Raw genomic sequence first — 27,038 nt, forward strand, 5'->3', positions numbered from 1 at the left:
CAGAGTGTGAGCCAGCTTTCCCAGAGAGCGTTCTGGTTCATCTCAATGAGGTTTTCACCCAGTGCCCCTACAGTCTTTATGAATGTGCCAGTCATCGCCTCTGCCCTTTCTCATGGGCTGGGCAGACAGGCATACGGGCAAGGCCAGATGGGGAGGGGCGGGAGAGAAAGAAATGTGACCGAGGCTTAAAGGAGGGAGCTCCCAAGCCCAGCTCCCAGGGCCGCGCCTCCAGGCTTGTCTGCTCCCGGATGTCCTCTTCTTCGCCACACAGGCCTCCGCGCTCCGCACGCTCACTGCCCCGGCGCATGGCCTCCTCTCGGGGATGGCGTCTTGTTATGTTAGTTTCACCCTGTCTGCTTTTCTTGTCCCAATTTAAACCGCCTCCTCATCAGGCCCTTCTAACTGCTCAGCCTGCAGAGGGCACTGCTCAGGCGGGAGGCCTGCTGCCTTGGTTTGGTCTCCAATCAATGCACAGTCCCAGCCCCACCCCCCTAACCCCATGCGCCCACAGGCCAGGGGTGCTGTGGCTTTCTCTGATGCACTTTCAACTCTGCAAGTGTGATTGCTGATGATTGAGCCCAACAAGGACCCTGTTGAAGTAATTCCCAACTTGGTCACCCAGCAGGGCCCAACTCACCCACACTCAGCACCAATTCTCCTATCCTGCAAAACCAAGCCTGATGCTCTACTGGGATATTTCTGCAAAATACACAGACCAGTACTGTTCTCCCCAAACAGAGGAAAACACTCCTCCTATACGTTCACTCACACTCACCCGTGGCCATGCACACACACTCATTTACTTCCCCTGCACATACAGGCCCATCGCACACATACAGTGCACACTGAGCCAGCACGTGTACACACCTGCACACACACCTGCCGGACATACCAGCTTCTAACTAATGCCTGCCGCAAGAGGGAACACTGTTTTCTGTCCTCGGCACCCACACCACACAGGCCAGAGAAACATCCTTTTCATGCCACTAGGCCGTGGGCACTTGGTGCTGTTATGTAGCTAGAGTGATCAACACCCACTTCTTCCCCTAAAAACATGGCTTTGTACGTGGAAGACAAATGTTTGGAGATTCGAAGACAGACAGTTCAGGAATACATAGAGATCTGTGGATGTTCCCAACAGAGAAATTAAACTGCTCAGACCTGTAAAGACACAAATAATCAGAAAGCTTGCCAGCCTCCCGGAGGGCAGCCACTGAGTCTGTGACGCTGCCCCAGGAGCCCCCGCTGTTGCATCCCCCCTTTCCCACTCCCCACTGACACCGATAAAGGCCGTTCAGACTGTTGTGAAATTTTTAAAAGATAAAAAAGACTGCTAGCAACGCAACAGAATTCTGCTGTCGGTATTTGTAGGCTGGGTAACCCAGGGACACCATCTGAGCAATAGTTCAAAAGCACCCCCTGGGCTTCGCACCCAATTTGAACACAAAGGACACATTCTAAGACAGATGTGTCACACCTGTGGTCATTCAGTTCAGAGTTATATGGTCTTGCCTCCTAGGAGGCCGCTGCCACTTGCTGAATTGGAAAGAAATATTTAGAAATAATAACTACACCTTGCAATTAATTCCGCAGACTGGCTCCAGGTGAGCTCATTGCATGATGCAGACATGACCTCGCCTCTTCGTGTCATTTCCATTAAAGTGGTAGTTTACCCGTGTCCCTCACTGAGGGATGCTCAGCGCCTTGCTGGGCTGCAGGCTCCGTGCGGACATGAGGGGCGGAGCCTGAGCACGTATGACGTGGGGACTGGAGTCCGTCAGCTGTGTGGGCAGCACTGAGCGCGATGAGCCAGCCTTGCCCTCCCGCCTCCTGGGTGCTGTTGAGTGCCACACGGAGTTTAGGAAACCTGCTCGGTTGCCTTGGCCCTGGCTGAGGCTGGTCAGGGTGCACCCGACAGACCTTCCAGGCATACTGGGAGCATGTGCCTGCTGGTGGCTACCAGCATGCCAGGTCCCTGCTGGCTCTGTGTCCTCGTGGAAGGACCCCTAGGATGCCAGCAGGCACACAGGAGCCCCGGGCAGGCCCAGGCATCCCGGCAGGCACCGGGGAGAGACCTCATGTCTTCCTGGGGCTCCCTGGAGGCAAGAACAGGGTTTGAGCAACCCCCTGAGATTTTGGGGGGAGCCAGTGCCCAAGAGGGGGCCCTTTGAGTTCCTACAGTCAGCCCTGCTCTCAACAGCTTCACAGCTGCTGGCTTAGGTGCTCACTTTATTTATTTATTTGTTTGTTTGTTTATTTATTTATTTATTTTTAGAGAGAGAGTGGATTGGAAAGGGAGAGATAGAAAGAAACATCAATGTGAGAGAGACACATCTATTGGTTATCTCCCACACATGCCCCAACCAGGGCTAGGGATCAAACCTACAACTGAGGCACATGCCCTTGACCAGAATGAAACTCATGACCCCTCAGTGCGTGGGCTGATCTCTAACCACTGGTGTTCACCATTTGGTTACTGGTGTGGTCCATAGAGGGATCCCTAGGGAGGAGCTAGGATTTGGGATAGTGACAGAGCAGGGAGATGATCGAGGGAGCGGAGGCTGGGGATGATCGAGGGAGCGGAGGCTGGGGTGCGTGAGCAGAGGCTGCTCACCAACAGGCATGGGCCTATTTCAGTGTTTCACTAACTGGTACAACCGACCAAAGTCAGCCCTATGTCAAGGTCAAAGAGGACAGGAGAAGCTGTGCTCTGCACCCTTGCTGAATCCCTGTCCATCAGCTCATGCAATGCTGAAGAGCAGCCATGTGCTGGTGGACAAAGATGAGAAAGACAGCACTGAGCCCTGAGGGCGCGCAGGGAGGGAGGCAGCTTATGCAGGGCTGCATGCACGGTGAGGTTCCGCCCACTGGGAAGAAGCTGCTAGACCTTCCATGGCATCGGGCAGGGTATCTGCAAAGGGCAGAAGAGGGAGCGGAGTGCCCACAGCGTCCTGCAGCGCCCTCCGAAAAAGGCCTAGAGACAGAGACGGGCCTGGAGGCTGGGGAATGGGCACAGGGCCCTGCAGCTCCCAGTGCCCCCCAGCCCCTGGGGGGCAGTGGGGAGAGCCCCTTCTCTGGTCCAGGCTCCTCCAGGACGACTGTCAGCAGCTCGCAGAGCTCTTTGTGGAAGAAATGTTTTTGTTGAAAAATAATTACAATTATCAGATAATAAAAGCAGTGCGATACAGTGAAGGCACATGGTGCGCATTAAGTGACCCTAACGGCTGTGCACAGAACCCGCCGGGCAGAGCTGATGCAGCCCATTCAGACCAGAGAGCAGAGGCGTGTACGGTACCAGTCTGAGCGACCTTCCCCCCGAATGACGCTCCAGGGTGATTTCCAGAAACAGTCTGGACTAGCAGCACTGCTCATCCGCTCATGTATTCACTCAGCAAACACGTGCCAGCACCGACTCTGGGGCCGGCCTCGAAGAGCACTCTGGGGCATTCCCTGCCCCTGCAGGGGAGATGAATTACACAGCAATGCCGGGCCTGTGTTTCTCCTCTCCTCTCCAGAGAAACTGCTGACTGAGCGCAGGCTCTGCGGCCCCATCTCCGCACGGTCCACAGAGGGGGCAGAACGCCACATTTCACGGCCACGCTCTCTGGGCCACCCCTGCTGCTCCGGTGACAGGCCAGGGCTTTTGTGGAAACCGCAGGGATGCCCTGCAGGTCCGACTTCAGGAGGCTGACTCATCTGTTGTTCTCCAATAGCGTCCTCATGGTCTAAGCAGAACTGAAGCAAACTTCACTGGATCCTGTCATTTCACTTCCCTAGGCCCCCATCCCAATCAGCAAGAGGTATTGTTATTGAAAATAAAATTAAGTGAACTAAATTAGAATCCTCAGTGACAGCGAAAAGGCTCCAATTCACATATCCTCTAGCTGCTTTTCTGAAAAATAGCACTTAGAGTGCTACTCCTCATGGTTAAGGCTCTGAGGACTCTGAACTCTTCCTCTCCCTGATCTCCGCACCTCTCCTGGCTCTCCTCTCCTCTCCATACTTTCCTCTCACTGCTCTCCTCTCCTCTCCGCTCCCTGCTCTCCTCCACTCTCCCTGCTCTCCTCTCCCTGCTCTCCTCTCCTCTCCCTGCTTTCCTCCCCTCTCCTCTTCTTCCCTCCCCCTGCCCTCCTCTCCCCTCCCTGCTCTCCTCCTCTCTCCCTCCTCTTCTCTCCTCTTCCTGCTCCCCTTCCCCTCCTCTCCTCCCCTCTCCCTCCTCTCCTCTCCTCTCCCCTCCCCCTCCTCTCCTCTCCCTGCTCTCCTTCCCTCCCCTCACCCTGCTCTCCTTTCCTCTCCATGTTCTCCCTTCTCCCTGCTCTGCTCTCCTCTCCTCCCTTCTCCCTGCTCTCTTCCCCTCTCCTCACTCTGCACTCCTCCCCTTTTCCTGCACTCCTCTCCTCTTAGTGCTCTCCTCTCCTCTCCCTGCTCTCCTCTCCTCTCCTCTCCCTGCTTTCCGCCCCTCTCCTCTTCTTCCCTCCCCCTGCCCTCCTCTCCCCTCCCTGCTCTCCTCCTCTCCCCTCCCCCTCCTCTCCTCTCCTCTCCCCTCCACCTCCTCTCCTCTCCTCTCCCCTCCACCTCCTCTTCTCTCCCTGCTCTCCTCCCCTCCCCCTCCTCTCCCTGCTCTCCTCCCCTCTCTTCTCCCTGCTCTCCTTCATCACCTCACCATGCTCTCCTCTCCCTGCTCTCCTCCCATCCTTCTCTTCTCCTCCCCTCTCCTCTTCTTGCCTCACCCTGCTCTCCTCTCCCTGCTCTCCTTCCCTCTCCCCCTCTCCTCTCCCTGCTCTCCTTCCCTCCCCTCACCCTGCTCTCCTTTCCTCTCCATGTTCTCCTCCCCTCTCCCTGCTCTCCTCTCCCTGCTCTCCTCTCCTCCCTTCTCCCTGCTCTCTTCCCCTCTCCTCACTCTGCACTCCTCCCCTTTTCCTGCACTCCTCTCCTCTTAGTGCTCTCCTCTCCTCTCCCTGCTCTCCTTCCCTCACCTCACCCTGCTCTCCTCTCCCAGCTCTCCTCCCATCCTTCTCCTCTCCTCCCCTCTCCTCTTCTCTCCTCACCCCACTCTCCTCTCCCTGCTCTCCTCCCCTCTTTCTTCTCTCCTCTCCTCACCCTGCACTCCTCTCCTCACTCTGCTCTCCTCCCCCTCCCTCCTCTCCTCTCCTCTCCTCTCCCTGCTCTCCTCCACTCTCCCTCCTCTCCCCTTCTCTCCCTGCTCTCCTCTCCTCTCCCTGTTCTCCTCTCTTCTCCTTGCTCTCCTCCCCTCTCCCTGCTCTCCTCCCTTCTCCCTCCTCTCCTATCCCTGCTCTCCTCTCCTCTCCTTTCCTCTTCTCCCTTCTCTCCTCTCCAGTCTCAATGCATTTAGACCCTGGGAGCTGGTTTCCACAGCTGTCCAATGGGAACAATCCAGTCCCCTACATTTTAGGGCCTGTAGGTTGTCCTCACACCCCTAGATTCCCCTCATCTTGCAGAGGAGAAAGGAAGGGTGCTTGCGGGCATGCAGTAAATCTCCGCAGGTAACAGGCAGTATAAGATGGACCCGAGTTGGCCAGTGAAGGTGCTGCTGCAGAGCCGTCAGCAGCCCAGTGGTTCAGGACTGGAGACAGTGATCCAGAGGCCCAGCTGAGCACCCTGAGCTGAGACCAAGTGGCCATCCTTGGCTCTGTCCTGATGGCACCCATAGGGTTTCCAGCAGATTCCTGAGGCCCACTTCCAGCATCGGTAGCCTTCTCCTCACCTCCCTCTAACACCACGCAACATCATCACTCAGGAGAGGAGGTGGGAGCCCAGGCGCCTGGCAGCCAGGACACACCATGCCCACGGGCCACGTGCAGGAGAAGGGGCTCCATCCGCATCCCAGGCTCTGCCACAGGGCCCATCACCCAGACCGCTGCCGGGTCGACCCCTCCCCCGGTCTCCCCGTGCCTGCTTCTGTCCAATGGGAACAATCCAGTCCCCTACATTTTAGGGCCTGTAGGTTGTCCTCACACCCCTAGAGTCCCCTCATCTTGCAGAGGAGAAAGGAAGGGTGCTCTCTGCCCGGGCAGAGAGCTGGTGAGGGGCCCTCTGAGGAGGGGCGGCGAGCCGGGGCTTCTGTGGCCCAGCAGGCCTGCCAGTCAGGGGCCAGAAGGCCCTCCGGTCTGCCCTCTGGGTGGAGGGAGCACCCGTGCCGTGGACAGACTTGCAGCGTTCACTGCAGAAAGCCGCTCTGTGCCCTCCTGCCTGGCTGGCAGGACCCTACCTTTGCCATGTTGGTTTGTCTTTCTTCTTAGTCTTTTGACAAACACGGTAACTTCTGCTAAGAACAATACATGACCATTACTGATACTGCAGCGCCAGGTTCCCTGTAGGACAGCGGGGATACAGGGCTGCCTCCCTCCCAGGGACGCCTCCACGCAGCCTGGCTCCCCTGCGCCCGGGCTCTCTCCCAAAGGCTGGGAGGTCTTGGCAGGGCGACGTGACTAAAATGCTCCCCATCCACCCCAGAAATATCATGTCATCCCAGCATCTGTCACCCTGCTTAAAGGAGTTCAGGATTTTTGCCTGGAAACCCCGAGTCCCCAAACTTTCTCATTTCCACAGGGCACCTCAGAAAACAGCCAAAGGAAAGCAAAGGATACAAACAGAGAGGAGCATGCTCCCCTCTTAACTTATTCAGTGTTTGCCCTGAGGTGCTGGCCAGCTGTTGGCTGAGTTGTTGGATGAGAGGAGGGCAGCTTCCACCCTCAGGGGCTGAGCCTCTGAAGATGGGTCGCCGGATATGCAGTGACCTGCTCCCTGGCACTCTGCGGGCAGAGAGGAAGACGGTGAGGGGTGAGGGGCGAGGGGCGGGGTGGCCTTGTCTGAGGATGGCATCAGAGATGAATTCACTTAGAAGGTGACACTCAGCAGGGTTTGAACAGGTAAGTTGGAGTTACCCGGGAATGGGGTGGGAGAGGTAGTCCCCCAGGAAAGGCCTTGCTGGGGAGGGCCAGTCTTGTGCTGCTGGAGAGCACCAGCAGGCTTTCTTGGGGAATGGGGACCAGAGGCCAAGCACTGACTGACTTTGCCCAGTGAGTGTGAAACAGTGGACCCTTCAGGGGGCGGGGCCTATGGAAGGCATTTCATTGGTCAAATCGCTGTTTTAGAATAATCATTGGGTCCAGAGAGGAGGTGACTGAGTTGGAGGCAGGATGGTGAACTCACTGGGAAGTTCTGAGTGGGGGAGAGGAGGGAGGAGTGGCACCGAGGGGAGTTAGGTATGTGGTCACGTGGCCCCAGGAAAGGAGCAGGCTTCTTTTGCCTTTCACAGCAAGACTGCACTTCTCTCCTCAGCGCCCCACCTGCTGCCTTGAGGCTGGCACCAGCTTGGCCAGGTGAAAGTTTCCAAGTGGGTCAGCCTGGGATTAAGGTTGCCAGTGTGAGTGCTGAACACAGCCAGGTGCAGGCCTGGTGGGTAACCATTAGACACGGTCCTTTTCTGTGGCCCCTGAGAGGCCAGCACACAATGTGCAGAGTTAGAAAGAGGAGTGCAGTAACTGGGGGGGCGGGTGATGGCATGGCCCGAGGTGGCCCAGGAACTATAGGACTGGGCGGGGACAGGCCAGAGTCCTGCTGAGAGTCCTGCCCCATCTCAAAGATTTTGAATCTACTCTCTCAGAATCTACTTTTCCCACTGAGACCTACCTCTGAGTTTGGAGATGGAGAGAACTCTAGGCAAAGATGGAAAAGGGTCACAGGAGGGGGACGTGGCTGTTTCCAGGACCATAAACATGGCACCCACACAGCAGGCGTGTGCTAGTGTTTAAAGGGAGCCGAGGCTGGCCTTGAACAGACAGGCAGCCTGGTGGAAGGTTACCAGAGACCATACCTGGCAGCCAGACAGAAAGAGAGTATTCTAGAAAGTCAGCAGGGAGAGGAGACCTCAAAGCTGTGAATGCCTTGGTGGTCCATCGTGTGAGGAACTTAGGGATAGGGGGTGCTCTAGGGAGAATCTATGCTCTCTGAAGCCTCTCCGAGAGGTCACGAAGCACAGAGAGGTGGGAGGATGTGGGCCTGAGCCCCAGCCAGCCCTGCCCGAGGGACCAAGGTGAGGATTGCGGTTGCCCAAGTGCCAACACAGGGAAGGTGTGCTGCGGCTGCTGGAGGCAGCAGCCAGGTTCTCTCTCCCCCACTCCCCCCTCCCCCCCCTCGCTGTGACAGGCAGGCAGCTTCTCCACACCTCCAGCCCCTTGCCCTGTCCGAATTCCATGCTATTATTCATTAGGGGAACTGGTAAAAGGGTGTGAGTGGGTCAGCACAGGAATACACACTGGCACTAAAATGCAATCCGGAAGGTCTGAACGGAGGGGCGCGCGGGGTGTAGATGGGAGAGGGAGAGGGGGAGCATTGCATAGCTGAGAGTCCTGCCCCATCTCAAAGATTTTGAATTTACTCTCACAGAATCTACTTTTCCCACTGAGACCTACCTCTGAGTTTGGAGATCTGTAAGAGGGCTGGAAAACCATCCAAAGCATCAAGTAGCCACAGCTTAAATGTCTTACTAAATAGCTGGACAGACTTCAGGTGCTGAATAGAAACGTCTTCCAGAAAGTCACTGAGGAGGACATCCTCAATTCCCTGCAGCGGAGTGGAGACAGCGTGCGGCAGTGCAGGCGTCCTCCAGGCACAAGCGGGCTGAGGCCCGAGGCACAGACCCGGAGAGGAGACCCCCTGTCCGAGGGGCCGCCACGCAGCCCTCGCCCAGCTCACTGTGCGGGAGCAGAATCTGAATTTTTTCAAAGAGCTTAAAATACTGATAACTGATCCAAAATTTTAAGAAACACTGCACAGGCCATACTAGATGGGTCAGACTAGAGTGTTTTCATGGCTGAATCCAGTGCTGGCTTTCATCCTTTGTGTAAAAAACTTAGAAGCACAAAACTGTTTCCCAGAAAGTAAAAAGTAGCCCCAGCCAGGTGGTTCGGTTGGTTGGAGCATTGTCCCATACACCAAAGGGTTGTGGGTCCATCCCCAGCTGGGGTGTATATGGGAGGCAACCGATCAATGTTTCTCACATTGATGTTTCTCTCTCTCTCTCTAAAAATTAATAAAAACATATCCTCAGGTGAAGATTAAAAAAGAAAGAGGCTCATGACTAGCTTAAAAAACAACAACATATTTTCACCACAGAAACTGTAGTGAAAATATAACTGACCTCCAAATTACAATAATCAGTCCAGAGATAAAATATTTTGACTTGGTCTGAAGTTCCCTGGTCACTGAAGCCATAGGTTACCATATACACTGGCTTTTTCTTTACATGAGGCAACTCAGACTGTCACTGAATCCAAAAGAAAAGCTGAGCACTGTTCGCTCCTCAGAGGCCTGAAGCCGGGAACTACGGAGAGGAGGCTGTGGCCCACCGCAGGCTTTGTACAGCCACAAGCCCAGCGTCTTCCTACCTTGTACATCTGTATGTCATAGCATTTACAGAGCTGGCACACCTCCGGCAACGCCATGAGCACCACTGTATCCCGTGGCAGAGCTTTCCAGAAGGAAGTGAGCAAGTCCTGCGCCTGAAGTAAGGAATGGAACAGATCTCCAAAACCTCACTTTGTGCCTGGCGAGACCAGCCCCATATATACTTAACCAGCCCCAGGTGATAACGGGATGAATTTCATTCCAATTAGTGTAAAGCCTAACCGATCAGCTTTTCCAAGTGGATGGAATAACGTGGAACATACTTTCACGGGAGTTTTCTGGAAGGAAAGATGGTTACAGTAGGATGAAGAAATGGCCAGAGGGCACAAACCAGAGTTTAGCATAAATGTTCATTGGTGATTGGCCTTCAGTGCGTCTCAGCTCTGAGAGAGGATATTGGTACAAACCAGAGAGGCGTCCTCCTTGACACCGAATTATAGTTCATCTAGGATTGTCCGGGCAAAAGAGGCCTGGAGTCTGTCTACACAGGAACCTTCTTCACGGAGGAGATGGCAGCTTCCTTCCTCTTCTTTAGTTTCCACCGTGTTGACTTTTCAGATCCCATGATTGGCCAGCCTGAGCTGCCAGTTAATACTCTTGACTACTAGTGATTTCTTCAGGTTCAAGTGTGTGAGGGCACCGCAGCCCTGACACAGACCGACCAGGGACCTCAGTCAAGGAAGTTAGGGCCAACTTCCGAGCCGCCTGCTGAGGAACTCCTGCTGTCAGGTGCATGAATTCTAGAGAAGACTCATAGACAGTCAACAAAAACACAGTAATGGGAGGAGCAGGATATATTAATCCTTTTCTTCTCAGGTGACTAAGTTTGAAGCAGGTCCTTTCAGAGTTAGTGGGTTTGAATGAGATAGCAGCCACGGTCTCATCTTTGCTAATTCTCTTACACACTAAAGAACTGGTGTTGCCTCGGAAGTGGGGGGCGGTAGTCTTATACAGCGAATATAGGCCTAAACCTATGTTTTAACTGTAAAATTAGGGGGGTCGTCTTATACGCCGGGAAAAACGGTAGACTCCCCAATGAGCCACATATATACTCAAGTTGAGAATATCAGCTCTAGGCAGACTGTTCTTTTTCCAACTCTGCTTAAATCTCTACATTGGAACATGGCAAATGCATCATAGTTTCACCTGGTCTGAAGAAGTTATCTGAAAATACAGTATTGTAGTATTAATAATTTAAGAAGCTATTATAAGGATAATATAAAAGTAAGCTATTACAAAATACAATAATAAAAGTAAATTTATGTGTTTCTGAAGTCAATTCCCTCAGTCCTTTTCCTGTGAAAACAACTGGTATTGCAGAAAAAAAATGTTTAAATCATGAGCTGAAAGCTATTCTTCACAACATAAACAATCAGAAATCTAAAAAGGTATGGTACAGAACTCAAGTTTGAATTCTGCAGGAGAAGGCATTCAGGTAAGAACCAGAGGGATTCTCATTCTGGAGGTCATTCAGCATTAAAAAAAGGAAAAAGTGAGAAATTGTATTTATTGTAGATTCTGTAGGTGTATTAAATGCAATTTGGAATTTTCAACAGATCCAAGAAATATTATTAGAAGTAGGCATTCAATTATTCCACCAGCCTTCAGTGCACACCTTCCAGGTGGCAACCCCTAGAGATTTAATGGGGGAGACTTCCTTCCTGTCACGGCTCATCCCTCTCAGTACCATCTGCCTCCCCTGAGTTACTCCATCAATTCTCCTCAATGTCTTTATTCCTCCGGCATCCTTGAAGACACTACTTCCAGAATTATCACTCCCAAAGTTAATGCGTCCTGTCACTCTCCTTCTGAAAATGCCTCGCTGGTTTCCTACAGTCTCTTGAGCGAAATCCAAATTACTCAGCCTGGCATTGACAAGCCATCCACCATCTGGACCTCACCCATAGTCTCCTGCTCACCAACATTCTCACCTCTGGCTCCTCACTTTCCACAGACATCTCAGCACAAATGCAAGTTATACCCTTAAGATAAATGTCTCCTAAAGAAAGATCCAGCTCAAGGGCAATGTGGCAAGCAGAATTGGCCCCAAAAGATGTCTATATCCTAATCCCTGGAACCCTACCTGGCAAAAGGGACTTTGTGATTAAGGCTAAGGACCTTGAGATGGGGAGCTTATCCTGGATCATCCAGATGACCCTTAATGTAATCAAAAGGGTCCTTAAAAGCAAATAATCTTTTCCAGGTGCAGAGAATCATAGAGAGGGCAGCATGGAGAAGGACTCAGCCTGCCTTTGCTAACTTTAAAGACTTGGGAAGAGCCACAAGCCAAGGAATAGGACAACCCAAAGCTGGAAAAGTCAAGTAATGGGTTCTCTGCTAAGTCCCCCAGAATGAACACAGCCCTGTGAACCCTGTGATCTTAGCTTAAACAAGAGGAGAAACTGTGTTGGACTTGTGACCTGTAGAACTGTAAGATAATAAGTTTGTGTTGTTTTAAGCCACCAAATTTGTGCTAATTTATTACAGCAGCAATGAGAAATGAACACAGGCTACTTTTTACAGGAAAGCCCACCACATCTTTTCCTCCCTCCCACTTTGGAATTCTCAACCAACTGATGGCTTGCACTGCCTATTGTACACAGTTATTTCATGTCTATCTCAGCTCCCCAACTAAAAATCTGTGTGGGCTGTATGCAGGCTTTTGTTGACCCTTGATTGCTACTGGTGTATCTGGGAGGAATTGACCTCCAGGCCAAGTGGCTGTGAAGACCAGCTGTGGGAGAGCTGCTATGCAGGGGACACCCCTATGGAGGAGGACTTGCTTCAGTGGGGCTTTGGTGCTCAATGAGTCTTCCACTTCAGTGTCATTTGTGGATGCATAGAGTTGTAATCTGATATGGTCTGATGCTATTCACCAGGTGCACTGGCTCTAGGGCTTCCCAGGAGGTACAAAGTCAGCCACTAACTGGTGCCACCTGGCAGGAGCTGTAAATAGTTGATACTTCTATTGGGCTAGGAAGTGCCAAAGTGAGGCCCAGCTGTGAAGCAAGGCAGGCTGGTGCTAGTTCTGGATTTGGGGCCTTTTATTGATAGGTTTGGGGCATGCTGTCACCAGCTGCAGCTTGTTTGAGATATTTTAGCAAACTATGAAACCAGAGCCAGGACATGCCATTCATATGTAAAAGCAGCTGCCAACAGCTTGGGTGGGGTTGCAAATTTTATGGGGAAAGATCTCAGGAAATCACCAGGGTGCAGTGAACAGTGTGGGCCACTCTGATGGAAACTCAGAAATGGCTGCCAGTGAGCTCTACAGTGGAGGAGGTCCCAGTACAGGAACAATGACCCCCCAGAGCACCCTGTCTGGGACAAAGCTGCCCCTGAATTTATGCCCCAATTCCAGGGAGTATAGCTCCTCCTCAAATGTCCATGGATTGCCCCAAAGCCACTGCCCAGCACCATAGCTCAGAGGAAGAAAGGCTGTGTAAGTTCATGTGTGGGCCCTTTAAGAGGAACACCTGGGACTACAGCAGTCTCCATGTCACTCAGCCACAATCTTTGCTGGTTTTTACCAGCTCAAAGTTGTGGGGACTTCTCTTCCCAGCTCTGAAACCCTGGGCTGTGGATCTGGTGTAAGGCTGGGATTCTCTGATTCTCATGGGAGGCCTTGCAGATATCTTTCCCAATTAAAAAAACAACAATGCACGTGGGTGCTAAACAGCCTGTTCAGTGCCTCCTCCCCTTCTACCAGTATCAATGTGCTTTCTTATTCTCTAGTTGTAGAATTCCTTTCACCAGATTTCAGACAGTTCTTATTGATGGTTGTTCTGTATTATAGTTGTACTTTTTATTTGCATGTGGGAGGCAGTGAGTACAGGCATTTGTTTACCTATGCTGCCATCTTAGTTTTTTCTGTTTTTTTTGTTTTGTCTTTTTGTTGTTGTTTTTTATAATCCAGATGACTTATTTGATTTTTAGCATCATCTATTCTACTTTTGATTCCTGGTAAATTATTCTTTATTTCCATTAGTATGTCCTTCATTTCTGTCTGGTTCTTTTTTGTGGTTTCTACGTTCTTTTTCATGCTATTAAAGTTCTCACTAAGTTTTTTGAACATCCTTATAACTATTCTTGTGAACTCTATCTCATAGTTTGCTTGCCTCCTCTGTTCACAGAATAGTTATAAGGATGTTATTTAGTTATTTTTCTGAAGATTTCTCCTGTTCTTTCCTTTGGAACTAGTTTATTTGTCTCTGCACTTTGGTTGCTTTCCTGTGTTTATTTCTATGTATTAGATAAAGCTGCTACATTTCCCTGACTTGGTAGTCTCCTTGTGTAAGAGATGTCCTGCAGGGCCTAGTGGTACAGCCTCCCCAGTCATGGTAGCTGGGGACTGCAGTTGTGCTCCTGTGTGGACTGTGTGCACAGTCTTATTATAGTTGATTGCTGTTGGCATCACTGAAAGGGATTGACCCTCAGGCCAATTGGCTGTGAGGACTGGCTGAGCCTACAGCAGAGGAGCTTCCATGTAGAAGTCAATGCAGTCTCAGTGTGACTTCTTTAAATCCCAGTTGTAGAACTTCCATTCAGCTATATTTCAAGTGGTTCTGAATGGTGTTTGTTTTATAAATTAGTTGTAATTTTGATGTGGTTGTGGAGGAATTTGAGTACCACATTTACCTATGCTGCTATCTTGACCAGAAGTATCCAAAACTTTATTCTATTCAAATATAGAGAGTATAGTTTTTGTAGGGGTTTTTTTTTTTGTATGTGTGTTTTGTTTTCTTTCATATCTCAATTAGCTCTGAAGAGCACTAGTCACAGAATATGTTTTCTAAAGGTAGTCCATTCAATGATAATTGTCAACAAGATAACATCAGAGAGCTATCACATTGTTTTGGACAACTAAAGTGAAATTCAACTTGTGATGTCATAGCTACTAATAGCTCTGGTGTCCCAATTTAAAGAGCTATCATTGTAATATAGAAGCACATCAACACAGATTTAACACTCACAAAATTACCACCTTTTAATTATAGTGAAAGAAACATATTAAACAGCTGATGGGCAGCCACACAGTATGGTCCTTGAAGACAGGACCTCATCTGTCCCCATATAATGTGTGACACACAGTGCATGCTCAATAATCCAGTCAAATTGGTGAGTGGTTAGGACTACACATAAGAACATTACACACAGGAAAATAGTTGTATCTAATTAAGAAATTACTGAATATTTCTGGGTCTATTATAGTAAATCTATTTTATTCAGAACTTACTGTTCCATCTTGTTGGATAATATTGCCATAGTTAGTAGATTCTTCAAAGGCAATGACATCTCCACTGTGACAGAACAAATAACAGAGTAATATTTTTAGTAAGACACTTATTTATGAGCATAGGAATAAAGTTTCTTTTCAGTGAGGTAATTTATATGGGGAATAACTTTTATTTAAAAACCATTCTTGAAGTTTATATCCAAAACTAGTGAATATCTCCTAATTTCATTTATAAAAAAAATAATCAATTTATAAAACTAGGAGAACTACATATTAATATTAAAGGTTTATTCACTACAGAAGGAAGATATTATGTCATTATAGGTAGAGCTCACTCTTATGAGAAAAGAAAAAATATTACGAACATGAAGTCTTATACTTTCTGACATGGTGTTTAAAATGATCAATTCAGAAACAGTGATATCCTCTGAATTGATGGATATAGCAGAATGTCTTCACAGAACAAGAAAAATGAGAATGTAAGTTCCATTTCACCATGCCTCTTAGATTCATATATTATACTGGAGACATGTAAATGTCATGGAGAACAAACTCAGTTTTACCCATGTGGTATGGTACATTTTCCCTTTAATAGTGGGCATTTGAGAAACTGGGAGCACAGGAACCCAAATTTTTCACAGGGAGTGTTCATTCTTCAGATGCCAGAAGATAGTTTCCTCACTATCTTCACAGCTTTGGCATCTCTGTCCACTCCAACACATTTCCTCCCACTTGATTGTTCTGACTCTACTGAAACACACAAAGAGGAAGCCACCGGACTACTACTACTTTTGGAAGCAATGTCTTCAAGGTAGAGATGGCCTGGGAGGGGGGTGGGAGTGAGAGGAGGTGAAAGGAAACAGCTGTTATCTCACATAGAAAGTTGCTACATACCCTCCCAGTTTCTCTAAAGCCCCAGGAACTCGCTCCTAAAGGTTTATGTTACATAATTCTCCAACTCAACTCATGGAACACTGGGCTGAATACGTGACATCCATCTGGTCAATGTTTCCATGTAACACTCTATTTAAAAGAGGGCAGATAGGTTCAAGTTCTGGAATCAAATCCACTAAAAAGTCACTCAACTGAAAAATCTACATATAAATGAATCCACACAGTTGAAACCCATATAGCTTGAATCAACCATATATCTATTCATAAGATGATGCGTGGAGAGACAAAGATTAAGAATTAAAAGGTTTTTAGAATTCTACTTGTCATTCTTTCAGTGGTATCTTCTTGGGTAAGTATGGACAATGGTGAATTTTCTCCAGAAAAAAATTATAAACAGCCCATTGCTGCACAGGACATTATATCAATAAGAACAACAACAATAAAACAATTAATAAAATCTGGAATGAAATAAGACAAAAGATAACATCAGAAATGAAAGTTCACCGAATAATGGGTAGTCATCAACCTTTAAGAGACATTTTAAAAATCACTTGAGATTTTCTTCAACTAAATTGGAGGTAGGGCAATTTTTCTATCATTCCACTGTCAACATGCTATTCCTAATATGTTTTCTTTGTAAAATGAATATATTCAATTACATCCATACACCCATCCATCCATCTAATTGTCCATCCAACTGTCCATTTCTTATTCATTCATCAAATGGTTATTGCATGTTCACTCTATTGTGGGCATTGTTCTAGGCCCTACTGGATATAGCTGTGGCAGATAAGGTCTTTTCTCTCAAAAGTTATAGCCTAAGAGGAGGAAAGATGTTACACAAATAATTCAAAGAGATTGGGGGTAGGTTTTGACAAATAAAATATAGGTTTTTGGGTAGCATATATATGTTAAAGGGCCATCCCATTTTCTTGTTAGTTTGACAGTTTACATCCCTGTAAACTAGCAGCTGGATAAGCTCAAGAGAGCTTCACTTGTGATTAATTAGTGTACTTTGGTTGGCACATTACACAACACCATCTTTGGACAGCACTTATTAAACTCTTTCCCTAATGACAATAATCTTCATGAGACATACCTTTGTACCCAGAAACAGGAATCTGAAAGCTAGAAGGTCTAGTTTTTGATAAAATAAATGACATGGAAAGACTTCACCTATCACTTCCTTCTCCCTCCCAACCCTGACCCTGGTAGCTTTGGAGGCCAATCGCATGGGTGATGCTATCACATATTTTGGGGTTTTAAATGAAACTCACACATTTCTGTCATGTGTTCAATGCAGAATGAGTATAATTCAATAGCCACCGAAAGGAGAATGGTGTCAACCTTTTACTGTTATAAGGAGAACGGAGAGGGCAATTAGGCCTATGTGTGGCAGACAAGGGGGCACAATCCTAATATAGTCACTGGGGAGCTATATCATTTTTGTAGTTTCAATAATCATTTCAATGCTACATAGGGATTTTATGCATTGAAACAACTATAATGGGAAAAAGAATATTTATCAACCCCATGGAGAATTGAGACCTGTAAAATGGTCCCCATCACTACTTGCCCAGGCCAAGACATCTGGAATGCCCTAATTAAAAATGAATGGATTATCACATGGTCAACATATAGGTTTGGTGATAGCCTATTTATTTATTTTAAAAATTATCTGGTCTTACAGAACATATGCAAGCAAAGATCCACGAAGATATGCCTGGTTAAAAGGTGATGAGAGGCAATACTAGAGAATGGCAACAAAGCAGTTGAGCAGAGAATCAGTGACTCAGTGCTGGAGACCAGCCTCCGGTAAGAGGGTGATGGTGAAGGGTCAAGTTAAAGGCATTACTCTTAGAGGTTCTGACCAACGAGGTCGAATGAACACTTCAGGCGATGGCGGAGCTTCAATCTTGCAGGCAAGGCATGGCTGGGCGAGGAAGTGAGACCATGCAGACAGTGTGCCCCCTTCTGCAAGCTGGGGACTGCCCCCCAAGAGGAGGGTCAACGAGGGTGAGGAGGCCAAAGCAGTATTGGAGGTGACGGTTTCAGCTCTCAGGGTACCAGCCAGGATGGCCTCATGTTCTGGGGTCACTGCCTCTGTGTCATTTCCGTATGTGGTTCTGATTCAGTCCTATGGAACATTTATTCAGTTACGATCAAAAACAGTCATTACTAAAATATGCCTTTAATAAAACCACAGCAAACATCCAGAGTTGGCCTTGCTGTGAACAAAGGACTTCCAGTCCAAAGAGAAATCTTCCTCCATGGTCCTCCGGGGCCTGAGACGCTTTAAGGTGCCAAATCGTAATGACAGAGAAGGGGCCCAGGGCAGGGGGGAGCGATCTGAGGTGAATCCGTGCGGAAGGTTCCTTGGGTTCCTTGTGAGCTGCCCCTCAGCATCTGCACAGAGCCCCAGCCAGGCAGGCACAGGCTGTTAAGATTCAATCACTGGGAGGAAGGGAAAGAGCTCAGAAGTTCCAGAAAGGGCCAGGGGAATGAAGGGGGAGAGGGCAGAGGCAGAGTAGCCCCAGGGGAGAAGGAAGGCCCAGAACAGAGCAGGCTTCCTTGTCCAGCTATGCCACTACCTTGCTATGTGGCCTTACACGCATTGCCTGGGCTTTGAGGACCCCAGTTTTCCATCCCTCTAAAGAGAGGGAGTGGGATTTAAGGACTCCTGAGACCCTTTCTAACGTTCAGAGCCTGTCCCCTGGGAACAGGTGGCCTCCAGTGCCCTGCAGGGCTTACACGACCGTTGGAAGATGCTTTCTGGGCTTTGCACAGGCGGGTGCAGAGACCTTCCTACTGGAGTCTTGCAAATGGTCCTTCACTCAGCACAGTGCTGACAACCTGACAGCCACATCTCACTTTAATTAGTGTTATGATCAATTGGGCTAAAAAGGTCCAGTGTAAAGAGAATTAAGAAATGATTTTATGGCACACAAATTATCTTTTCATCCAATAAAATATTTTTTATTTTATTTTTTAATTGATTTCAGGGAGGAATGGAGAGGAAGAGCTAGAAACATCAATGATGAGAGAGAATAATTGATTGGCTGCCTCCTGCACACCTATGCTAGGGATCAAGCCTGCAACCCGGGAATCCAACCCTGACCTTCTGGTTCATAGTTTGACGCTCAACCACTGAGCCACGCCAGCCAGGCCCCATAAAATCCTCTAAATGTAGTGTTAGGTTGATATGCTTTTTGGCATTTAACTTTGTTTTAGTCTAACTACAATTTGCATTCACATTCTCAGGTTTTGACATCATTTGTCATTAATCCAGACTTTCATTTACATCATTTTGGCATTGCAATTTGCCCTCTGAAAGCACTCTAACAACAGTGAAACAACTTGAAGCAATTATAAAGGTAAGAGGATAAAAATGTAATAAAATCTAGTTCATAGACTAGGCTTGTTTAAAGTGTCAGACTGCAGGACAAAGGTGCTTCATCTTCTAATCATTAAAGAATCTCATTTTAACATTTAGTCAAATCACACTAATTATTTTGGTTTTGAATAGAAGAAGATTTCCTTAATTTAATGAATATTTTTATAACTGAAGTTAAAATAGTAAATATACATATGTATTGCAAAACACTGTGTTTAATATCATCTTGATTTTACTAGTACTAATCACTAAAATATATTGAGCACTAACTCATTGCTGAGTGTTTTACTTGCATTACCTTAGTTCTCACAATAACCCATTAAGTACGTAGGTAGTAATTAACCCCATCTATCTATAATAATAAAAGGGTAATATGCTAATTAGATCAGACATCCTTCCGGATGAAGCCGGGGCCTGAGGGAAGCTTGGGTTTGGGTACCTGCCAGTGGCCAGAGGGAAGCCCGGGTCCCAGGTGCCTGCCAGTGGCTGGAGGGAAGCCTGGGTCTTAGGTGCCAGAGGGAAGCTGGGGGAAGGAAGGCCTACTCTTGCACGAATTTCGTGAATTGGGCCTCTAGTATATATATAAAAAGCTAAGTGACCATCCAACCGTCCAGTCATCTGGTACATATGACACACACTGACCACCAGGGGGCAGACACTCAACACAGGAGCTGCCAAGCTGTGGTGACTTGACAGCAGCAGTTCTCAAGTGAAACACCCCAGACCAGAGAGGCAGGAGGCTGATTCCTCGAGGGGCCGCACGATTCCACCTTCAGCTGTGGGTTATGTTGTTGCTGGGGCACTGTCGGCCCTGAATCTGGTTTACTGCTCACTTGTTTTTGCATTCCACACCCTGTACAGCACCAATTTTGCAGGGTGCCCTCTTGCACTCTGGGACACCCATCCTAATATATAAAATTCACGGGTCCATAACAAATGACCAAAGGTTTGACCTAACACTGGAAGTCAGTCTTGCAGTCAGTGGTGGGTTGCCATGGAGACCCAGCACTGACTGTCACCAATGTTGGAGCAGTGACCCAGCACTGACTGCTAAGGGGTCTGTGGATCAGGCCCAGAGAGAGGCCCGAAGAGAGAGGCAGGGTCTGATCTGCAGCCTCCATGGCAGCTGTTGATCAGCTGTTGCCTCTCTCTTTCTCTCCAGACTTCACCAGCAGCCACACCTGTTTCTCTCCAGGCCTCCACAGGGGTTGCGGATCAGCCCTGCCTCTCTGATCAGGTCCAGAGATAGGCCCAGAGATGCTGACTGGCATAAAAACCAACCAATCAGAACCAAATCTGAGTGAACTGGAAGAGAAAATAGCTGCCTAGGAGGCGGAGTTTTTTATGCTGACTGGCATAGAAACTAACCAATCAGAACCAAATTGGCCAACAGGGGAGGGCAGTTGGGGGCAACCAGGTCATCAGGAAAGGACAGTTAGGGGCAAGATCAGGCTGGCAGGGGAAGGCAGTTAGGGGCAATTAGGCAGGCAGGCAGGCAGAGGCAGTTAGGGGTGATCAGGCAGGCAGGCAGAGAGGTTAGGAGCTATCCAGGCAGGCAAGCAGGTGAGAGGTTAAGAGCCAGCGGTCCCAGATTGCAAGAGAGATATCCCACTGCTGGTTAAGGCCCGATTGGACAGTCGGACATCCCCCAAGGGATCCCCGATTGGAGGGGGAGCAGGCTGGCCTGAGAGAAGCCACCCTCCATGCACAAGTTTTGTGCACTGGGCCACTAGTCTAACTATATATATACATAAAAGACTAAGTGACCAGCAGTACATCCGACATGCACTGGTAGTTTAAAAATAAATGTTGACTTGCCCATGCACAATACATGTAAAGCTCTTGAGGGTACCAATTGCACGTGTGTGTTTCGGTCTGTCATTGTGGTATACAAGGAGATATTAGAATAAGGTTAATCAATTTATCAGTCATTGTCTTTATCAATGTTGTTTTTATACCATGTTTTTATATCATGTCTTTGTTGTTGTTCTATCATGTTGTTATTGTTTATTAATAAATTTATATATTATTTTCATATACATTTTACTAATTTCCTTTCACCTCTGACACTTCTAATAGAAAAAGGGGAAGTAGCAATATTAAAATATTTATTCTAATTAATTTCCTTTCAATTTGCACGAATCCGTGAACCAGACCACTTGTTTCATTATAAGGAAAGAACAACAGAATCTGTGGATCAAGAAACCCAGTCCTGACTCCACGGCTGGATCACTAGTAACTACTCTAATTTGTCCTGTGAAATACACGCATGTGATAAAAGGTAATAAATAAAAGAAGGGCAAAGGAAGACAGTTTTGAATCTTAGAATAGAAAAAAACAACCTTATTTTTAAATCTGGCTTGCTAGGAATTGAGGATTAGTCATTTTCTGCATTGTGGCGGGTGCTTTAATACTGTTTAATTCTATCCTAACCCTTTCAATTTTATGAACAACTTAACTGCAAAATGACAGCTACAGGGACACCTTTGGCAATGATGAAATTCAAACTCATTCACATTCACCTTCCTGAGGCAAAACTCAGCAGCTGGGAGGCAGGGCTCACTGCAGACCGCAAACAGCAGTGGGCGTCTCTGGCCAGCAACGGGCAGAGACCTTAAACAAATGCAAAGGTCCCCTGTTAGGGAGCTTTGGAACTCTAAACCTTTCCCAAGCGAGGGAGCAGTCCAGGGGGTAATGCTCCACACATGTGCTTTTTGAGCTGCTAGAAAACAACCAAGTAATGCATATTTTTTAACCTAAACAAGTTCTAACAAGCCTTGAAAACCATAGGGTGGACCGCCAAAAAGTGGGTTGCAACTTGGACATCTGACTAATACCTGAGAGTTAGGCCCCCCGGGTTCATCTGGGCCTTTGCAGGGGTCCAAGACCCAAGAAGGAGCAGATGCCGAGGCTGCACAAACAGAAGAAAAAGCAGCTCTTTCCTGGCTCCCTGGCCAGGAACTCTTTGGGGCCACTCACCCTGGGGAGGGAAAGCGCCTCTGAAGGAACCGCTGGTGCTCTCCTGACATCAGGAGGCCTGGGTGGCCACTCAGCCAGGCTGACACTCCCGTGGCCTTCCTCTTCTCTCCCCCCCCCCCACCCCCCAGTCTGGCGGCCGGCAGGTGAACCCTTTGCCTTTCTGTTGGCACAACCAGCCAGCTGGACTCCCCCAGGGGCTCGGGAAGCCCCCTGAGCTCATGAGCTGGCAAAAGAGCAAAGAAGTAGAAGAACAAAGCACGGAATGTTCAAGGCACAATTTTAGAAGCTTTTAAAAGCCTTTACTATGCTAAGTTGATAAAGCCGTGTGTGTGTGTGTGTGTGTGTGTGTGTGTGTGTGTGTGTGTGTGTGTGTTGAGGGGGGTAGGAATGAAGGCAAGGGTTACTTTCCTTGTATCCCGAGAGAAACATGAGACTGTACAATTGATCAAAATTTATGTTAGAAAGACCGGGAATTCATCTACATGGAAAATGACAAACTAGTTTTCTTTGAAACATATTAATCAGGGATTTTGCCTAAAAGGTAGAGAATAAAAAGGTAGAAAAAGTGAGCAGAACTACTTTAGATGTCACACACACACACACACACACACACACACACACTCCATTCCCCCTTCTCCCCAGACAATAATAAAGCACTCTCTACTTTGGCCTCAATTCCTCAGTGAGTTTCTAGGTCAGCAGTTATACCGGGGTCCAAACCTCCATCTGGCTGCCAGCTAAACAAGACTGGAATCCGGGGAGGTCTGTTCCCGTGAAGCCATGCTACCTGGGGAGCGGAGCGGGGAGGCAGAATGTTCTAGATTTCGTAAAGGAGCCCTTTTTATTTGGCGCACACTGCATAGAGTTCTTTTCTATTTTCTATTTTTTTTTTTTTTTTTTACACCTAAAGCTTTACATTTGTTTTAAAAATCAAGCCTTGGTTTCTCCTTGGTTTAGGCAGGCATGGCCTCAGCACTTTTTAGTGAGACTCACCACCAGCCCCACCCCATCCCAGTGGAAGGGAAGCGGTCAACAGCAGGACGCCCCGTCATCTCCATGGCCCCCTGTGCAGGTGTCCAGTTAAGGAGATCGTTAGTACCTCGGTGCCTGGCTCAGGACCATGTCCTCCTGCTGCTGCTGTTGGCATGAGATAGGGTGGTGGTGCAGATGGTGCTGGAGACCTAAGCACAGAAATTCTACACTAATGGGCAGAGGAGGGGCACTCTGGGGGCTGTAGGAGAGAGGCACCCCTGAGTCTTCCCAGATCTCTGCACCCCAGCCCAGACAGCTGCCTCCTTCATGAGGCAAGAGTGCCCAAGTGGGGAGCAGGGAGTCCATTGGGTGGGGCTGTGGCAGTCGCCCAGGCTGTGCCCCATACAAGAAAGATGGCATCTGCAGGGTGGGAGAGAGATTCAGCACAGGGGTCCTAGGGATTGTCCCTTCACCTCTCCCTCAGGAGCCACAAACCCCAGGCTCTTTTCACACGACTTTGGTCAGCTCCATTCTCCCTCCACCAGAGCTCAAGCGAGTGACTACAAACGAGTTCTTGTGTGCTTGCTAGGTCTCTAACAGACTCCTATCTCTTCCGCCACCACCACCACAAGGGTCTGCAGATACCTGGTGGGTGGCAGCTAGGCTTGGTGTATCCTGGAACTTTTGCTGAGTGGCCTCAGACCCAGCACTGTCACCGAGTTTGAACCTGTATTAGTCAAGTAAGCACCACCCACCCCACCTGGTGACTCACTGGAACGTGCCTCTTACCACTCCAGTACAGCCAGAGGCTCTTCCAGTGACTTAGACAGACATCAGCCAGCAAGTGACAGCTGACCAGGGAGCCTTGGCCTGTGCTGACCTGCCCCTGAGCTGTGCTGGTGGGAGCCAGCCTTGCTGCACAGTTAGGTCCGACCCAGGCACACCCAGGCCAGCAGAGGCAGGCACAAACTGCGGTTCCCCAGGGTGGTCACAGGCAGCATTTGACATTGACTTGCACCAGAGTCTCTCACGAAGCCCCGCAACAGACGCTCCCAGTGGAGAGCTTCAGACATCAGAGTAAGATCCAATGAGCTCCGCAGTGGCCCATACAGAGGGAGATGTTAGCAGGTTCCAGACGCTGAGGAGGCGAACTCCACTTTGGCTCAGCACCTGCACAGCAGCTGATACACTGCGGTCAGGCTGAGCTTCACAGTCAGCCAGCCTGAGGGTTGGACCCGTACACGAATCGGCCAATAGCAACCAGAACTCAGTTACAAGAGGGAAGTAACAGCTGGCACTGCAGAAATACAATGGACTACAAGAAAATATTATGAACATCTGTATGCCAACAAATGGTACACTATGGAATAAATTTATAAATTCCTAGAAAAAAAAAACCTTCCAAAACTGAATCAAGAAAAAACAGAAAATCTAAGCAGACAAATTACAACTAATAAAATTGAAGCAGTAATTTAAAAACTTCCAACAAACAAAAGTCCTGGACTAAATGGCTTCACAGATGAATTTTACCAAACATTCAAAGGAGAAATAACAACTATCCTTCTCAAACTATGCCAAGAAATTCAAGAGGAGGGAATATTTTCAAGTTCATTTTATGAGGCCAACATTCTCCTGATTTCAAAACCAGATAAAGACACTAGAAAGAAAAATATATAGGCCAATTATATATCCCCCATGAATATAGATGCAGAAATCATCAACAAAATATTAGCAAACTGGTCCTAGCTGTTTTGATTCAGTGGTTAGAGGGTTGGCCTGCAGACTGATCACAGGTTTGATTCTGGTTAAGGGCACATACCTTGATTGCAGGCTAGATCCCTGTCTCTGGTCAGAGAAGCAACCAATCACTGTGTCTCTTTCACATAGATGTTTCTCTCTGTATGCCAGTGTCCCCTTCACTTCCACTCTCTCTAAAAATCAATGGGGAAAAAATATCCTCAGGTGAGGATTAACAATAACAACAAAAATATTAGCAAACTGAATTGAGCAATACATTAAAAATATATCATACCATGATTATAGTGGGATTTATTCCTGGTTGGTACAATACTTGGAAATCAATTAATGTGGTACGCTGCATAAGTAAAATGAAGAATAAAAATAATATGATTGTATCAATGGATGCAGAAAAATCTTTTGACAAAATCCAACATTCATTTATGATAAAAACTTTCAGAGGGAACATAATGAAGGCCATATATGATAAACCCAAGCTAACATCATACTCAATGGGGAAAAAGTAAAAACATTTCCCTTAAGATCAGGATCAAGATAGGGATGTCCACTTTCACCACTCTCATTCAACATAGCACTGGAAGTCCTAGCCACAGTGATCAGACAAGAAGAAGAAATAAAAGGCATCCATGTTGAAAAGGAGGAAGTAAAATTATCATTATTTTGCAGATGGCATGATACTACTGTATATAGAGAACCCTATGGATTCCACCAAAAAATAACTAGAACCAATAAATAATTTCAAAAAAGTAGCAGGATACAAAATAAATATCCCAAAATAATTTGCATTTTTATGCACCAATAATGAACCATCAGAAAGGGAAACTAAAAAACAATCTTTACGATTGCATTAAAACATTTAAGAATAAGTTTAACCAAGGATGAAAAAGACCTGTGCTCAGAAAATTATAAGATGCTAAAAAAAAAAAAAAAGAAGAAAAGAAAAGAAAGAAAGAAACAAGAAGATACAAATAAGTAGAACCATATATCATGCTCATGGATAGAATGAATTAATATTATTAAGATGTCCATACTACACAAAGCAATCTATAGATTCAACACAATTCCTGTCAAAATACCAATGGCATATTTCCCAAACTAGCACAAATAATCCAATAATTTATATGGAACCAAAAAGACCCCAAATATCCAAAGCAATCTTGAGAAAGAAGAGTGAGTATATTCCTAGATTCTCTACTCAGCTTCATCAATGTATGTGTCTATCCTCCACAAAAGCACACTGCCTCGATTACTGCAGCTACACAGTGAGACTTCCTGTCAGATAGAGTTTCTTCCCACTTAATTCCTCTTTGTCAAGATTGTTTGAGCTATTTAAGGCCTTGCCTTTCACCTAAATTTTTTAAAAATATATTTTTATTGATTTTTTACAGAGAGGAAAGGAGAGAGATAGAGAGCTAGAAACGTCGATGAGAGAGAAACATCGACCAGCTGCCTCTTGCACACCCCCTACTGAGGATGTGCCCACAACCAAGGTACATGCCCTTGACCGGAATCGAACCTGGGACCTTTCAGTCTGCAGACCGATGCTCTACCACTGAGCCAAACCGGTTTCGGCTCACCTAACTTTTATAATAAGCTTACCTATATCTAAAAAAACAACAAAAAACAACACCTTGTTGTGATTTTTTTTTTTAACATAATTGGGAGACAATTCACATACCACACAATTCACCCATTTAAAGAGTGCAATTCAATGTTTTCTTACTGTATTCCCGGGTTTGTGCAACTATGTAGAGAAGAGATGACAGAGCAGTGCTGAGACGGGCTGTGAGCAGACAGGCCTGCTTGCAGACTGGCCTTGGCTGGCCTCTGGGAACTCAGTTCCCACAATATTCTCTAGTAAGAGAGGGTCACTGCCCCTAGAGTGTTTGTGCCAACAGTGCAGTGGCTGGTGCTGAACAGCCTGCTTTCTTGGGGGAAATCTACAGTTTTGGCGCATGCTAGAGCTTATGTGTCCAGCTCCCAATAAAAACTTTGAAAGTGGAGTCTCTAATGGGGCTTCCGTGGGCAGAGACCTCACACTCCTGCTGCTGCCAGGTCTGGTGGTGCCGGGTGGCCCTCGAGAAAGTGGAGGGCATGGGGAACCTGCACACGGATTCTTCCAGGCTCTATGTTTTCTCCCCTTATGATCCAACCGTGCCCCCTTACACATCTCGTTGGGAAATGTTAGTCATGGGTCTGCAGCTATTATTTGGGTCTGCCTGATTTATCTGGGGCTCTTTCCTGATGCTGCCTCGGGGACTAGAGGACTGTCCACTCTGTCAGGGAGGGTCCCTCTGCGGGTGCCCCTCTGCTGGTGCCCTCCGCTGCCTTTAGCTGGGGAGGGGACACAACGAAGCTCCTTGGACCAGGTTACTC

The 27,038-nt window shown here is 47.7% G+C and overlaps 1 protein-coding gene across 1 annotated transcript in view; it reads right to left on the minus strand.

Moving 5' to 3' along the window:
• RFX8 (regulatory factor X8) overlaps window positions 1–27,038 on the minus strand; it is a gene marked incomplete at both ends in the record, with an annotated part of 56,578 nt that overhangs the window by 23,953 nt on the left and 5,587 nt on the right. Inside the window, 5 exon segments of the mRNA XM_084900988.1 lie at window positions 1,067–1,161; window positions 6,230–6,283; window positions 8,436–8,586; window positions 9,411–9,524; window positions 14,666–14,729. Of these exon segments, the coding sequence (XP_084757114.1) occupies window positions 1,067–1,161; window positions 6,230–6,283; window positions 8,436–8,586; window positions 9,411–9,524; window positions 14,666–14,729 (478 nt within the window).

Source organism: Pipistrellus hanaki (genome assembly GCF_964339955.1).
Source record: "Pipistrellus hanaki genome assembly, chromosome: 12".
Taxonomy (NCBI): Eukaryota; Metazoa; Chordata; class Mammalia; order Chiroptera; family Vespertilionidae; genus Pipistrellus; species Pipistrellus hanaki.